This window comes from Megalops cyprinoides, chromosome 2 (assembly GCF_013368585.1).
Source record: "Megalops cyprinoides isolate fMegCyp1 chromosome 2, fMegCyp1.pri, whole genome shotgun sequence".
Classification (NCBI taxonomy): Eukaryota; Metazoa; Chordata; class Actinopteri; order Elopiformes; family Megalopidae; genus Megalops; species Megalops cyprinoides.
The window spans coordinates 39,134,529-39,149,658 of NC_050584.1; the positions used below are offsets into that span (position 1 = coordinate 39,134,529).

Sequence of the window (15,130 nt, forward strand, 5' to 3'; positions counted from 1 at the left end):
TTTTACAGGAATGTACTTTTTAGTCATACCAATATGTAGAAAACATTTTTACTGAAAATAATAAAAACCCTTTGTTGACCTAAATCAGAACAAGTGAATTGACATAACATGTTCTTTTTCTTTTTGTCTGAGGGATGGCTTGACCTTCTACTGTAAGCCAATTGACACCAACGATTCTGCTCAGCATTTGTATATACGTTAGAGCTCGTAAGTTAATACCATTCAGTGGACAGACTTGTGTGCAAATCACTTTATTTTTGCTCAAATTAACTGCCATCTGAGCATGACTCTTACAGTCATTTACAGAAGACAGGTGCTACACAAACCTCATTCACTGTCAGTCATCCAGATGTCGCCATTTATACAGAGTATTTCTGTAAACTTTTCACAAAATAAAGTCAAAAGTCACCAGTCAGTATGGGAGTCCATTAATGAATCAATGAGTGGAATCCGTTACCAAACAGTTACATAACAGCTCTCTACAGCGCAAATTTGACCTGTTAAGTAAAACAAGGAACAGTTCACTTTATAGCAGAGTAGAGGTATGTTGCCTACAGAACAAGGTGGGAGAAAGCATGATCATCCAGGCAAATGATACTTCCTTGAGGAGTACAATTAAGACTTTTCATAGCTTTGCAACAAAGAATACAAGGTGAAATGTCTATCTGAGGATAGTGTTGCCATTAATATATGCATCAAGATGCACATGGGAAAAGTACACTTATCATCATGCATACTTTCATTCAGTCTAACACAAATGCATCAACCTACATGCATATGTCTCCACGCAATCACAAACACGCACACACATGCACGCACACCCTTTCACTCCGGGCAGCCATTAAGGATTCTCCCTGTGGCTGTTAATACAACTCAGCAATATAATAACATTAATAATTACAATAAAGGACTATGGACTGCGGGAACGGGAGGGAATGGTGTCCAGTTGGAAAGTCTTACGAGCATGGGAGAATTTTGGACTGGACAGAATGAAACCCACAGGTTCTTTCCTTTGGCATCCTCCTCCTCTTCACCCCCTTGCCTCTCCTCTCCTCTCTCCTCGCTCCCCCCTTCCCCCCCCCCTCCCTCTCAGAGCCACCAGAAGCGCACGTAGACAATGAGCATGATGAAGAAGACGCCGCCTGCGGCCAGCTTGGCATAAGTGGAACGAGTGTTCAGGTACTTGGCGTCACTGCGGTACTTCTTGGACAGGCTGGAAAGATTGCTGGCCTTGGAGTCCAGAGCTGGACGGGTGCAGGAGACATGCAGAGGGCAGAAGAAAAGCCCACTGTCAGCAGTGTACTCTCATATCTCTGCATGTGCATATATTCGTTTTACATAATACCTGATTATCCTGTAAAAACCTCTTTTGTCAAGGCACTCTGACCTCTTGCTAAAGCAGAGTGGCTTAACAATACCAAGCTGTGGAGAGCACGGTGTAGGTGACAGAGTGCGTGGGGAGGTGAATGCAGAGCTCTTACCGGACAGGGCTTCCCCTCGCTGCAGCACCTCCTCGATGTTGGCCACCATGATCCTCTGCACATCCTGCAGCTCTGTGTTGATGCTGCCCAGGTTCCTGCGAGCTCTGCTATCGATGTACGACTTCTTCGTCTTCTGTATGTAGGTGTCTGGTGAATGGGGGAGGACAAGAGCACAGAGGCCACAGTATGCGATTAGGTGCTGTAAACCACACTCTCTGATGATGGTGTTTTCTTTAGTTTCAAGGGCGCAACTGAGAATCGAATGCCAAATCTCTCTCACCAAACTCGATGAAGGAGTACGGCCGGGACACAGTGGGGACCTTCTTCCCATGCTGCTCGTGGAACTCGGCCTGCAGGTCCTCCAGGTAAGCGAAGGCCAGCTTCTTAGGGAACCCCGCCTCACAAAGTACCAGGTAGCATACACCTTTCTCTATCACATAGCTGAGAGAGCAAGGCAATGAGGAGCTTCATTGTAGCACAGTAGGTGGGAGGGTGGGTGGAGGACAATGTGTGATAAATGTGTGACAGATTGTGTCTGTGTGTATGACTGTGTGAGTGAGAGACAGTGCACTTTTGTTGTTGTCTGTGTATGTGATATTGAGTCTTTCTATGCTGTACACTGTGTTTGTTGAGTGTTTATCAGTCCTGCACTTACTGGAAGGCCATGGCGCCAGCCTCCAAAGTGCAGCGGGTGGGGCTCTGCTCGTTGAGTTTGCGAAACAGTTGTTTAGCCTGGCTCTGGTATTGCTGCAGGTCCCGACCCAACTGGACACAGGACACAGAGGAGAGGTCATTACACATACACAGTTCAACAAGTGTCTGTGACTTTAATTGCCAACTGTTCTTGACAAGGCATGCGTATGACAAACTAGTTAGTATGGCAATCTATGCAAGGCTGATCCTACCCCTCTATCCTTCCATACCTAGTACTCAAAAGAAAAGTGTTACAAACCTTTTCGCTTCCCTTCATGAAAGCAGGGGAAAGAGCAACAGAATAAGAACCCATTTGAGAGAGACAAACAATTGGGCATGTGATACTAACAGACATGATGGGAAGATGACAAGTGACAACAAGACGTCAAAATTGAGGGTCCCTGTGTATGTGAGCCATCAATGTCCAAAATTCAGCTGACTCTCGTTTTCACCAGAGGCCATAGGAAAACTAAGCTGCCAAGGACCCAATGCCATGTGATGCAATTGGTCTTGTGTGCAGGACTGGGTTATAGGTGACTCAGACTGCGTACATGTGGAAACGGACTTTTAAAAGTGGCTGTCTGGGATAAGGAGTTACTGTAGTCTACTGTAGTCTAATTTTGGCATGAAATCTCCTTTGGAATCTTGGTGATGACGAGGCGAATAGCAGCTCCTTGATCCACAAAAGCAGGCTCCAGTATTTCCCACAGATACACTTTCGCTGACCAGGATAGTATGGGACTGCTCATAACTGCACAGCTAACTAGCTATTTAGGCTGCTCCCCAACACCATCGACATGATGCCTGGTTGACTGCTCTTTTCCACAGATTTAGCAAGTTACCAAGCGATTTAATATAACAAAAACAGCAAAGACACTGAAATAACGCTAACATGACTAGCTATCTTATTACAATTTTATCACACGCAGCATGTCAGCTAGCTTGCTAATATGTTTGTTGGTGTTAATGTAGACTGCGTAATCTTAGTCACTTAGATTAGTCTAGCTACGTAACGTTAACGATAACGTTGGCTAGCTAGATTCTGAAGTTAAGAACACAGGCTGTTTAAAAAAAAACCAAACAAACCTGTTCGTCTTCTTGCATTGATGCGGCGAGTGGCAGACCATCCGCCAACCGAGCGATCATTGTCAGCAGAACCATTTTGGGCTGGATTTTGTAGTTAACACACAACAACGGGTAGTCTAGCTGAATGGGCAAACTCAACTGTACCTCCGATCTTGACAACACTGACGCGCTGAGCTGGCCGGAAATACCACTGGTGTATCGCTGAATGGTGTCCTCTTCTCAATAAAGGCATTCCGGCACTACGACAAAAACGTTCCGCGCAAGCACTGAATTCATCTCTACCTCCACAGTGACATCTAGCGAACAAGAACAAACGGGTATAGTGACGTAGCGACACACATAACCATTACACTCATAAGCGTGCAGCTTCAGTATGTGTTGAGGAGGGCCTTTCTCTGGTATCATGCCCGATTTAACCAAAAAGTCAGGAGGGACATCACTCAGTGAAGATCACCATGTGATCTAGACAAAAAAAAACAAAAAAAAAACCTGTACCTGTGTATCTTGATACAAAGCAAGCTCATATTTGTCCAGCGTCCAGTGCACTTTTATGTATCATGCCACAGAAAAGTTTAGTCTGTGTAATGAATTAAATGTGAGACTATTCAGTCTTTTATTTAGATAACTTGAAATACAGCATGAAGTGATAATTTCATTGTCACGTCTCTATAGTTGTGACTTGTTCAAGGATGCTGAGGTCTCTGAGAAATTATACTCATTTCAGTACAAGGGTTTCAAACAGACAAATTAAGTCAAAACAGAGTAATCCATTTCAAAGACTCCAGATTTATAAAAACTGTCTTGGTGAAGTTTAGCAAATGATAGAAAAGCCAATAATAGAATAACGGAAACCCATGATGATTGTAAATCATTGATATATATGAACAGTAGTGCTAATAATAATAATAATAATAATAATAATAATAATGGTGAGAATAATAACTAATAATACTACTTATTGCAAGTGAGCATGAAGAAAACTATAGTCAGGCAATGTGACTGCACTGTATACTTGGCAGGATTTGAGTTAGTCCAGCTTGGTGTGTGGTCATGTGTTCAGTCCTCTTTCTCATCCCTCTTCTCATTGTCCAGCTGGCTCTGCCGTGGTACACACAAGTAACGGTGGCAACAGGTGCCTGGACGACCGTTGCCCCTGGTGAGCTGGTGGGCATACTGGCCTGGGGGGCATTTGGGTGGCTTTGAGGGACAGGTCTCAAAGTTGCAAGTGCATGCTGCTGGCAGCAGGGGACAGCAATGGTCTGGTGGCGTGTAGGGCTCACTCAAGAAGGAGTCCGAGGGGCAGGAAGGAAGTGGGACCTCGGGGCAACTGACATTATAGCATTTGCCCCGTCCTAAGTCAGACAGAGAAGCAAAGACAAAGAGTTGTCCAGAGCACGCTATGGCCCATGAAAAGTGTCTACAGAAAGTCTGCATGTCAATGCACAAAATGGTTCTGTTTTTCACCTCACCTTAAATCTATACATTAGTTTTTAAAGTTAATTGACACATTAATGTAGTTCTAAATGTTCTGAAGGTACCAAAAAAAATCAGCAGCCATCTGTTTCAGGGTATGTTATGTGTCACGACAAGTGAAGCATTACACGTCTTCAGTCAATTGTCAGGGTGTAGAACAGTAGAACAGTTTCCTATGATTTGTATTTTATGTGTTTTAACAGTATTAGATGACACCCATAGCGGGCTCACACACTTACTCAGCTGGTCTTCACAGGCTTCTTTAGAGATGGGGGGAATGTGAGGATTACAGATCCTCCAATAACACATGCACTGGCCTTCTTCCACCTCACAGCTCTTCTCCCAACATGGCTCCTCTTTATCCAGCTCATCCTCCCCAGGAATATAGTGCTCAAAGTCTGGGAAACAGACAAGCTTCAGTTAAAGTTGTGTTCCCCTTATAGCTGTCCCTGAACAATGTGCCTGTATAGAGTACTAGGAGTGCAGGGAACATATGAGTCCATGCAGTGATGACAGGGTGCTTCCTGCTGCAGTAGCAGGAGCGGGGGCCTTCTGTGTGATGAACACAGGGAACGTGTGTGCAGTAGTTCTCTTTCACATGAACACAGTGACGGTGCAGGATGGGCAATGGCCACATGGTCAATATCCCACCCCAAAGTGATTTCCTGCAGTCCTCTAGGCTGTGGTAGGAGAAGTAACTGCGGCAGGTCTGCACGCCATAGCAATCGCAGTTTCCGACCCTCACATTGCACCCCCACACCCAGGGACACAGTGGATCTGCTAGGGCATCTGGCTGCCTCCCAGGGAGCACTGGACCGCGGCACAAGAGAAGCAGAGACAGAAGAGTGGTATTAGAACAAAGATGCTAACCATGACTGGGGATCCCACAATGCAACTTGTGTACACAGGAATAAAGGAAACAGGAATAAAGTTGATTACTGCACTGTGATTATTACATCACTGCCCCTAAATCTGGCATTTGGGCTTCAAGTAGTGTTCGGCACGCATATGGTGTTGACAGTGGATGCTGAAAGGTTTCTAACCCTAACCCTAAAACCCTAAACAAGAAACCCTAACCCCCCCCCATTATCAACAGATGACCACCATTTTTTATTTACCTTTGCAGACACCGGTTTGTGGGGGCATGGCACGTGCTTGTCCCAGAAGCATGGCACAGGTGAGGCCCCCGTCACAGTACCCCCTCTCCCAGTGTGGGCCCCCACACACCTGGCCCCTCTGACGAGCACAATCAGAGCAGCAGCCACACGGGTCCGTCACATGTGCCCTCGGGCATCTGCGTTTCCCCCGGGGACACTTCACTTCAGAGCAGGGGATGCAGCCCGGGGCCAGGGTCGCCGCTGGAGGCAGAGGCAGGGAGACAGCACACACACACACACAATAATAACTATAAAAAAATATTAAAGCATTGCCTTACTTTGTGTTTGTAGCAGGTACCTTTAATTTACTTGACAGAAATTACATCAGTAAATGTTATTGTGTAATATACACTGTAGTGGCCAACTAATTATTTTGTTTGACATTTTTAAATCGTGTTTGTTACAAATGAAACTCTGGAAACTCTAGCGCTCAATAGTAAACTCTATTTGAGAATAAGAGGAACTACCATTAGAAGAACATAACTTCATGCACCATGTATCATATATGCTATAGTTTTTAAGCTACTTATAAACGGTACACATGCAGTGTTATTGTGCAGATTTTACTGTAGCTGCTATGTCTGTAATAGTACAACTAAAATGATTATGAATTCATAATTGAAGTACCACATACATAATTACTTACTTATCATCATATATTACATTACTTAAAACTTTTAAGTAATATTAATTTCACTGAAACTGTATCGGTCCCTTGAAGATCTACCTCACATTACCTTTTTCTACTTATGAGACAATCGCTACTGTGTTCTAGTTGACATCATCATCATGTGAGAATTGAACAGAGGGGAGTGACTTACGACTGCAGACTCCAGTGCCCGATTCATAGTCATAGACGTAAACAGGCAGGCAGGTCAGGTTGGTGTCACACCGCCCCCCGAATGTCCCATCGCAGTTCTGCCCCAAGCCAGGCCTCGCCTGCTTCTGCCCCTCAGTGGGGCAATAAAGGCCCAGCCAGCATGTCCAGAGCCACAACAGCACCCAGTCTGTGTGCATGGTTTAGCTTGGGCACCGCGCGCTACACAAATTCACTGGGATTAAAAAAGAGCTGCAGTTCCTTCACAAAACAACTCCTCCTCTATGGTGCGTTCTTGATCCTCCCACCCTAACTAACCATCTCTGCAAGGAGTCTTGCCAAAACCACACTTCCCTCTCCCCCCTTTCTTTCCTCCTTCAATTCCTTCGCTCTCAGCTCTACCCTTCCCCCAGCAGTTAGCCTGCCAGCTCCTGTTGTGCTGCTCTGTCTACTCTGTACGCTCCCCAACTCACCCTCTCCTTCCGCCCCAATTACTGATCCAACGGTTCAGTTTTGGACAACTCTACCAGCGCTTTGGCGGGAGCATGGCTAGAGCGGCGGGGTGGGCTGGGAGAGAGCTAAGGTGTGAGGAAGGAATGTACAGTTCAGAGGGGGAAAGTGTGAAACAGGATCAGAGAGCTGAGTGTAGCTGAGAACAGAGGCTGCAAACACCACAGCCAGGAGCCAACTGACGCAGACAAAGTACCTCTGTCTGACTCACTTACAGATGTGAATGCATACACACACACACACACACACACACACACACACACAAACTACATACCCCAACACAAACAGATGCAAACCCTCACAGAGTACACCAAGTGCGAGTGATGTCAGCTGTTATTAAAATTCCAGTCTGATAAAAAACTCTGCATGACTCAGTGTTCTACATCTGGAATTAAATACTTTTGGGGGAAAAGGCTTCAATGCAGGGCTATCATAACAACACTGTGCCCCTTCAGAGTTCACTCTGAATATGTTGTGAACCATCAGATCGATGGACAGGGAGCATACGTGTTTCCAGACATTACCATACTGATGCATTCACATCCATCTGATACTGTTTGTCAGATTATATCATCCACATACCAGCACCTCATTCAGAAGGCTCTTGAAATTTTTATTTGGACTAGGTCAGTCCTATTTGGATCAACAACGACCTGCACAGGCTGTCCTTTGGAACTCCACAGTGCAGTTGGCTGTCTGTTTCAGCAGACATCTAAAGCGTTTTTACTTTGTTTGTGGAATCAGAAGACCAGTAACCTCCAGACAAACAATCAGGGTCAGAGACACATGGCTGAATGAGGAAGATAAAGAGTAAACGCACAAAGAGGAAGAAATTGAGGTATCAAAAAGCAGAATATACAAACCACAAAGGCAAGAAAAAAGGAACGGAGCACACATTACGTGGAGAGTAACAAGTATACACCAGGGAAAGGATGTGCCCAAATGTCTGCTGGTAGGCCTAGATATATTTACACAAGAAAATGAGAACAAGACTTGATTCCAAGAAGCTCTTTATTTGTCATGTAAAAAGAGCATGATAAAAAAGTACTGGCAATCATCAGCTATCATTAGTCAGTAAACAATAAATTGTTATTTTTCCCTTGTATGAAGTTATAAAATGTTTGTCCATGTTGACAGCCCTGTGCCTGAGAGGTAGATGTCAGTCACCATAGACACTGCCCTTTCTGTCCCATACCAGTGTTTCATTATGCAACTGCAACCACTTTAACAATCTAGAAGTGTATACATATCAAATCATTCTACGAACAGAAAACAAGTCAGATGGATGGAGTCCAATGATTTCATCAGCGTGCTTAGATATGGCTACCTTAATTCAGGATGTAATCTCTCTCTCAGTCCCTTGTGATGATATACAGTCAGCACAGTGAGTTTTACAGTACAGAAGAATGAAGTAACAGTCAAATGGCTGTTCCCCGAGAGTGGAAGGTGTCTTTGTGCATAGCGATGTGGAAGGACTACACTGAAAATCAGTGTTTCGGTGTATGCATGGATCTTGTGCAATCTGATCAGGGTAGTGGACCCATCCCCATCCAATTAAAATGCTTTCAGAGGACCTGCTGAACTTTCTGTGCGATGGAGAGGACGCGGGGGTGGGGGCAGGGCTTCAGGGGCAGGCGGGGGGGTCCAAGGGCCAATCCCGACACCTCGCTCATCAGCTGCTTGTTTACTGCCACATCAAAACCTGCATTCACAACAACAACAACAACGAGTGTCAAGTGATGCTGCTTTCACACAATGCACACTACAGTGAGCACTTCAGTGATGCCCAAGAGTTGTATTTACACAACAGTATTAATCCACACCTCTGTGTTAACCTTGTGACAGAACACAAACAAAGCACGCTACACACTCACCCTGCTTCACTGCATGGGACAGAACATCCTGTACCTGGAACTGAAGAGGAGGAACAGTCAGTCACACTCAAACAGTCTTCTTTAGGTAACTTATACAGATGCCTGGAGCTATGAAAGTTGACACATTATATTGCGTGTGTGTGTGTGTGTGTGTGTGTGTGTGTGTGTGTGTGTAGTTGTCTGGATAAGAGGTACCTGCAGATTCCTGGCTTGAGAGAGCTCTCCTTTATCAAAGGCTGACAGCAGACTATTCACTTTGCTGCCCAGGTAGTTATATGTACTACAGAGAGAGGAGAGATGAGAAAAGGTATGTTTTTTTCCTCTTCAGTCATGTAGTCTGGAGTTTAAGGAGACGTGGGTGTCAGGGCAACAAGGGCACAATTCAGTTGGGATGTGGGACATTGGACACATTGAGACTCACCTACCCACTGCACCATTGGCACCCAAAGCCAGAGCAGCCAGCAACTGCTGTAAAATGGCACAGAAGAAAGTCCTCTCAGTCTCAGTTCATCCAGTATGTCCACATATCCAACAGCACAAATACTGCACATAACAGGGCGAGATTTATCTTGACAGCAGGCTCACACCGTATACTATGATACAACATTCCTTACAATACACAGACATTGGTGGCCTCATACAGACTTCTGTGCTTTTCTGAACTTAACTATGCATGTGGCCAGCAATAACTCAGACAAGACAGCAGTGTGAACTGAGAATAAGATGTGAGGAAGGCATGCAGACAGGCATATGAGATAAAGAAAATCCTGACCTCATCCATGCCATACAGAAGTGACCAGTGAGGTTGACTGTAACTGACACACTGTCCAAAGTCAAGCAGGTCTTGGCCACTGAACTTCAACCCATGGAAAGAGGGAATACACTTCTCAATGCCTTCTACCACATCTCTTGCACGCACTGAAGGGAGAGGAAGAGAGAAACAGGTTTTTTGAGCTTCTGTTTGAGTTTTTTTAATCTTCTGACCAGTCTCCATAACAGCCTCAATACACTGACGGTCAGTATAGTCAGCAGCCTAATGTCTCTCCAAAAATAGGAGAGAAGACTGGCTTACACTTTGAGCAAAATACAGACCATTTAAAATTACCCAGATCCACTGAGGGAATGTGGGTATGCTGTGGTGCACAATGCTGACCTCAGCCAAGGAGTGTGAAACACCACTGGACAGTGTATTTATCAGTATTGATCAGTGCTCACAGTTGACCCCAGTCAGTGCTGGGATGTGATAGTAGTAGAATGGAAGGCCTTGAGCTGAGGCTGCCACTTCCTGTAGGAACTGCCTGAGTGCATCTGCAAAGGAAATGCAGGAAACGCTGAGGTGAAAGGAAGGAAAGACAATATTCATGTATCATGGCAACCAACATTGCTGTGGAAACTATTGAAAAAGGCAACACAAAGTGAGGCAAGAGAACAGATAAGGAAGAGTCAGAGTTGACACACTGTGAGACAGAATGAAAGACAGAGGGAGAAACAGTTGGCAACAGATACATTATTTCATTGAACAACAGTGCCGTGGTCCCACCTGCATCTGAAGGCTTGAAGAAAGAGGGAGCAATGACTGCTATCCCATCAGCCCCAACTTCAGCTGCATGAGATGCCTGCAGGGAATTCAACAGGCAGCGTGCATTTTGGCTATGTTTTACAATGGACTGAAACTTCAATGTATAACTGCGTGTTGTGTTGTTTATGAGGTGATTACGCTGTGTCGTGTGGCATGTGAAGCTGTAGCAGTGTGTTCCAGTGTGAAACAGTGTGCTGCAGGGCATGGGAAGGTGTAACAGCATGTTCTACTGTGTAACAGAGTGCTGCTGGGACAGTGGAAACATGTGACAGTGTGTTTTAGTCTGTCATGAGTGGTCATGGCTGGGTGTGGCAATGGAGCGTGGCAGTTATTCACCAGGTCTTGAGAGTCCTTCAGGCTCATACAGCCTACATGCACAATCACCTGCTCCAACCTGAGGAGAGAGGCACAACAGGACCATTGACCCACTGACTGACCGACTGACTGAACCCATACTCATAAAATACTGTAACTTACTTGCCCTTGCCCCTTCGACACCACTCCTCTGCCAGCCTCTTCCTCTCCTCCACACTAAAAGACATCCCCTCTCCAGTTGTCCCATTCACTAAGAAAACACATGCACAACGAAAATACTGTGCTTAACATAAGCAGCCACTGTTTCTGATTGCATACAAAAAGGAACACAATTATATATTCAGGCTGAGAAAGAGACAGAAACAGGCAGAAAAAAGAAAAATTGTCCAGCAGTAAGGAATCTCACCAAATACATTCCGCACTCCCTGTTTCTCTAGTAGGAAGTCAATGTATGGCCCAATCATCGGCAGGTTAATCTCACTAAAACAGGGAGAGGACAGTGGGGGGTGTAAGATTTAGAGAACAGCCAGAGCTACAGCGTCAGCTGAATCTACCTCTTTTACTTTGACACAGACAATGAGTCAGAGATCCTACCCTTCCGGGGTGAGGGGGGTAAAAGTTGCAGCCACCAATCCTGTAAGCTTCTTGCTGCCAGGGGAAGCCATGGCTGGAGGGGTGTAGTCTTGGGAAGGAAAAAAAGTCTTCAACAACTGTTCTGCTGCACAGCGAGTAGTCTAAATTGGGTTTAATGTTAAATCAGCCTGCTCATGTGACATGCCTGCATTTTCCATTCTTGCGCAATTTCTGGGATAACTCAATTTAGCACGCATAAACTGTTCTACCCGCCGACCACACGCCACAAACACATCAGAGTACATCCTTCAACAAGGAAGATTTACTTTTCAAGAATCGTCACCGTTATTCATGTCTATGCAAGTCTCTCTGGAAAAACAGCGTCTGCCAAATGAGGGTAAATACGTACGAATACGTAAGCATAGTCCTGGATCCACCAAACTGGTGGCAACAAATTAAACAAAAAAGATGAAAAAAGCAATGTCTCAGATTCTCTTACATCAGCCTTTTAGTGCTTTAAAATGAGTTTAAAAATTACCTTCATGGAGAGAAAGTTTAAGGGAATCTGGAGATTTTACAACGGCGTCCATTACCTCTATTTGGTAGACGCACAGATTACCAAACAGGAGCCAAGATTAAAACTGAGACAACACGATGATACCCGAAGCGGCGCTGTGATGTTTCAACTAACAGCCAACTGCATAGCAGCCATTTTTCAAGGTGTGTGTGTATTTTCAAATTCAAACATTCGTGCCCTTTTATCTATAGTTAAGATGCTTCTTTCTGTTTCTTACGTCCTGATGAAGTACACGTAGCAACCGCAACTATTTTACTGTATTAATCTCTGAAAATATACTGTTCGGGGTTATTATCGACTGTAAGAGAATTGGGAGTGTAACCTTATGTGTTATTTTCTTTCTGTTACATCTGTGCAGTACGTTCAGTCTCATTTGAAGAGCAAGCAATTTTCTGTTGTTATTTAAATCACGGTTTCATTACACGCAGAACGAATAAATATCAAAGCAGACCTACCTTTCAGTGAAAGAGATCAATTCAGCTTAGTTCGGTTCGGCACAATGAGGCGGTGCTGGTCCGGTCGGAATTCTGGTAGAATTTACAAGCGTGACTATGAACTTGTTTGAGTTTTCCATTTATGCAACCGGAGGCACCGTCATATCTCGGTCATGTGAGAACAACACGTGTCACGTGAGCCAAGTTTGTTGGGAAATGTATTTCTTAAAGGGGATTTCGGCTGGGTCACCCGTCTACTATTGACAATTGACAATTGCAGACAAGAGTAGAATAGCCTAATCTTTAAAACTCCACCTTTATTTATAGCTGGTACTCTTGACATGAATAGTATCTTTTTTCTGCAGCTATCTTAAAGGTTCTGGTCCCCACACAAAGCACTATAGTACAGTCTACCTTGACAGGGAGGTGGATGATGTACTATAACATTCAGTGAATAAATGACCAACGCGGTCTCGTGGTTAACCTTTTACTGTCCTAACAACACACAGCAGAATGCAACTCACTTGGGATATTTGGGCTGAAGTAAAAAGAAAAAGAAAAAAAAAAACAGAGCAGGCAAAATATGTAGCATAAATAAGAAGTAAGTTATCAGATGGGGTCTCATATCTCACAGTCACCTCCTCTCTCAAGCAAGATGAAAATTCTCTCGGTCCGAGGCAGTAAAGCCCAGCCACCCCCTATAATGCATTTAGCACTCTCTAAGAATCTCATGCCCAGTAATTTATTACCCCAGGTAGCCTTGCAGCCGTTTAGGACCTGCCATTATCAGAAATTTCACACTACCACTACTATCTGTCTGCGGGTCAGGGTAGATGCACTCAGGAACTGTAAACTGTTAACTATGGTGGTTACTTTCACACCAAACACCAATGTCAATATAAAGGGCCATTTTCTGTATGAGCAGACAGGTCCCCAGTGGCCTCAATGTTGCACCTTGTTTGCTAATCCGAAAAAGGGGAGGGTAAAAAATTCCAGTAGCTTTATGTTGCTAGTTGTCTTGAAAACTTTTTTGGTCATCAATGTATTATTATTGTGGTGATGTATTATTATTTTTCCTTTTTCACCTTTATGCACCAATGAATCATTAATTATTTACTAGGCTTGTCCCCCCACAACAACCTTTGGACACCAGTCTATATACCTTTCATATAAATCGTTTAAAATAATTGTAAGTCATTTTAGTGTACAGCGCAAAATCGGAAACTTTGATAGTCATAGTCAGACAGTTGTTATGTAACCTATTTGGTTACATTTTAACACGCTGAGAGGCGGGACCCAAGTCCTTACCCGGATACGGATGTTGATGACGTCGTCCGACCCACAGAGTGTAGTCCAGTTTGCTGTATTGCTACTTTGTCAGCGATTCTTCGATAGAGAGACTAGACGACTTCCACAGAAAGTCGTCGAGACTGGGCTTCGGCACGAAGCACATATCGGGGAGAAAAAAGACAGGCCGAGGGACACTATACACCGCGACTGCTCACTTTGTGGCTACTTCCTACACTCCTGGTTTTGGAGGGGCGCTTGTCATCCTTAACATCTGCTTGAAAAAGGAGGAGATTCGACCCAGGAAGGGACGGAAATCATGTTGACAGCTACCTAGCTGGGGAGCTAATTAGCTGTATCTAGTTAACGTTGGGAATCGGAAAGGGGGAGGAAAGAGGGAAACGAAGAAAAATAGTGATATGGAAAACAGGCTAGCTAGCTGGTTACATACATTGAACGGAGAGGGAAATATTGTGATCTAACGAGCTACCTAGGTATTTGCATTGCCAGGCTCGCAAAACTGCTAACTGTGTTGGCGATCCAAGAAAGTGGAGTTTGAAGTTATCCAAGTGAGAAACAATGTCCCCTTTTATGTGAAGGGAGAAATACTGTGTTCGTGCCATAATTTTTGTGATGGTACTAGTTTGGCCTTACTGGTCATAAATTACTTAGTACGTTACGTTTCAGTAGCACGGAGTGGTAGTGACAAACACGCAGAGATAACGGGATTATCGTCTATTTATCCCTCTGAGCTATGCGGGCTCGTACATTCCGATTGGTGCGGACTGAGGCATTATTAGCTAGTCGCATGCCAGCGTGTCACACGTTGACAGAAAAACATCCGGTGTTTCGCGTGTCACTGTAGGTGAGAATGGCAGTCAGGAAAGCGGGCGTGCGACGAACAAGTGAACACGGAAAGCTCCAAGGTAGTCTGGAATATAACTAGCTGGCAGACAAAATTTATACCGGATCGCTGAGTCAGCCCCGTCTTTGTTGTGTTTTGATCCTGAGACGGGTATCCTTGTGAGACCTCATTGATAATGTTTGTTTCCTGATCAGTTCTGGAAGGTGTACACATCCCTTAGTTCACTGGGTTACACAAAGGCAGAAAGCAACCAAGCAGCTCTGTCCTGTGTCGCTTTCACTCTGAAGGTGCACACATTCACAGACACTCTACATCTATCACAGAACAAAATACATATGACCAGACACATACACACACCTGGCATCTGCATGTTAGACAGGACCTCACAGGACCAGGGTGTCAGTGAGCT

The 15,130-nt window shown here is 44.6% G+C and overlaps 3 protein-coding genes across 4 annotated transcripts; all 3 read right to left on the reverse strand.

The window, feature by feature from the left end:
* Window positions 1–244: 244 nt before the first annotated feature.
* On the reverse strand, window positions 245–3,445 carry sec22bb (SEC22 homolog B, vesicle trafficking protein b). Of its 2 annotated transcripts, XM_036522020.1 has the most exons (6): window positions 3,261–3,445; window positions 2,434–2,445; window positions 2,137–2,246; window positions 1,762–1,922; window positions 1,482–1,628; window positions 245–1,244 (listed from the first exon to the last, which is right to left on the reverse strand). In XM_036522020.1, exons 1-6 carry the CDS (start codon window positions 3,333–3,335, stop codon window positions 1,090–1,092), a joined length of 660 nt encoding a protein of 219 aa, XP_036377913.1. In that variant the 5' UTR covers window positions 3,336–3,445; the 3' UTR covers window positions 245–1,089. The 2 variants fall into 2 exon arrangements, with proteins under 2 accessions (XP_036377913.1, XP_036377914.1); XM_036522021.1 differs by lacking the exon at window positions 2,434–2,445.
* A 718-nt stretch (window positions 3,446–4,163) lies between these two features.
* LOC118773646 (cysteine-rich motor neuron 1 protein-like) lies at window positions 4,164–7,178 on the reverse strand. The gene is made up of 5 exons (XM_036522668.1): window positions 6,712–7,178; window positions 5,852–6,091; window positions 5,385–5,543; window positions 4,973–5,131; window positions 4,164–4,612 (listed from the first exon to the last, which is right to left on the reverse strand). Exons 1-5 carry the CDS (start codon window positions 6,905–6,907, stop codon window positions 4,317–4,319), a joined length of 1,050 nt encoding a protein of 349 aa, XP_036378561.1. The 5' UTR covers window positions 6,908–7,178; the 3' UTR covers window positions 4,164–4,316.
* A 1,092-nt stretch (window positions 7,179–8,270) lies between these two features.
* On the reverse strand, window positions 8,271–12,727 carry npl (N-acetylneuraminate pyruvate lyase (dihydrodipicolinate synthase)). The gene is made up of 12 exons (XM_036520967.1): window positions 12,591–12,727; window positions 11,580–11,667; window positions 11,392–11,465; window positions 11,148–11,235; window positions 11,007–11,064; window positions 10,632–10,707; window positions 10,307–10,399; window positions 9,864–10,009; window positions 9,513–9,559; window positions 9,287–9,371; window positions 9,092–9,131; window positions 8,271–8,919 (listed from the first exon to the last, which is right to left on the reverse strand). The coding sequence occupies exons 2-12, from the start codon at window positions 11,648–11,650 to the stop codon at window positions 8,783–8,785; spliced, it is 915 nt and encodes a 304-aa protein (XP_036376860.1). The 5' UTR covers window positions 11,651–11,667; window positions 12,591–12,727; the 3' UTR covers window positions 8,271–8,782.
* Window positions 12,728–15,130: the final 2,403 nt, after the last annotated feature.

Bases quoted from the DNA above. Each gene is read 5' to 3' on its own strand.
- sec22bb (XM_036522020.1), bottom strand. From the start codon at position 3,335: ATGGTTCTGCTGACAATGATCGCTCGGTTGGCGGATGGTCTGCCACTC. The intron at 1,923-2,136 runs GTAAGTGCAGGA...TTGCTCTCTCAG, and splicing joins GCTGGCGCCATGGCCTTCCA to CTATGTGATAGAGAAAGGTG. The intron at 1,245-1,481 runs GTAAGAGCTCTG...GCACCCGTCCAG, and splicing joins GCGAGGGGAAGCCCTGTCCG to CTCTGGACTCCAAGGCCAGC.
- LOC118773646 (XM_036522668.1), bottom strand. From the start codon at position 6,907: ATGCACACAGACTGGGTGCTGTTGTGGCTCTGGACATGCTGGCTGGGC. The intron at 5,544-5,851 runs GTAAATAAAAAA...GCCGCGGTCCAG, and splicing joins ACAAACCGGTGTCTGCAAAG to TGCTCCCTGGGAGGCAGCCA. The intron at 4,613-4,972 runs GTAAGTGTGTGA...TGTCTGACTTAG, and splicing joins AGCCTGTGAAGACCAGCTGA to GACGGGGCAAATGCTATAAT.
- npl (XM_036520967.1), bottom strand. From the start codon at position 11,650: ATGGCTTCCCCTGGCAGCAAGAAGCTTACAGGATTGGTGGCTGCAACT. The intron at 11,065-11,147 runs GTAAGTTACAGT...CTCTCTCCTCAG, and splicing joins TGTCGAAGGGGCAAGGGCAA to GTTGGAGCAGGTGATTGTGC. The intron at 10,400-10,631 runs GTGGGACCACGG...TTTCCTTTGCAG, and splicing joins CTTCAAGCCTTCAGATGCAG to ATGCACTCAGGCAGTTCCTA.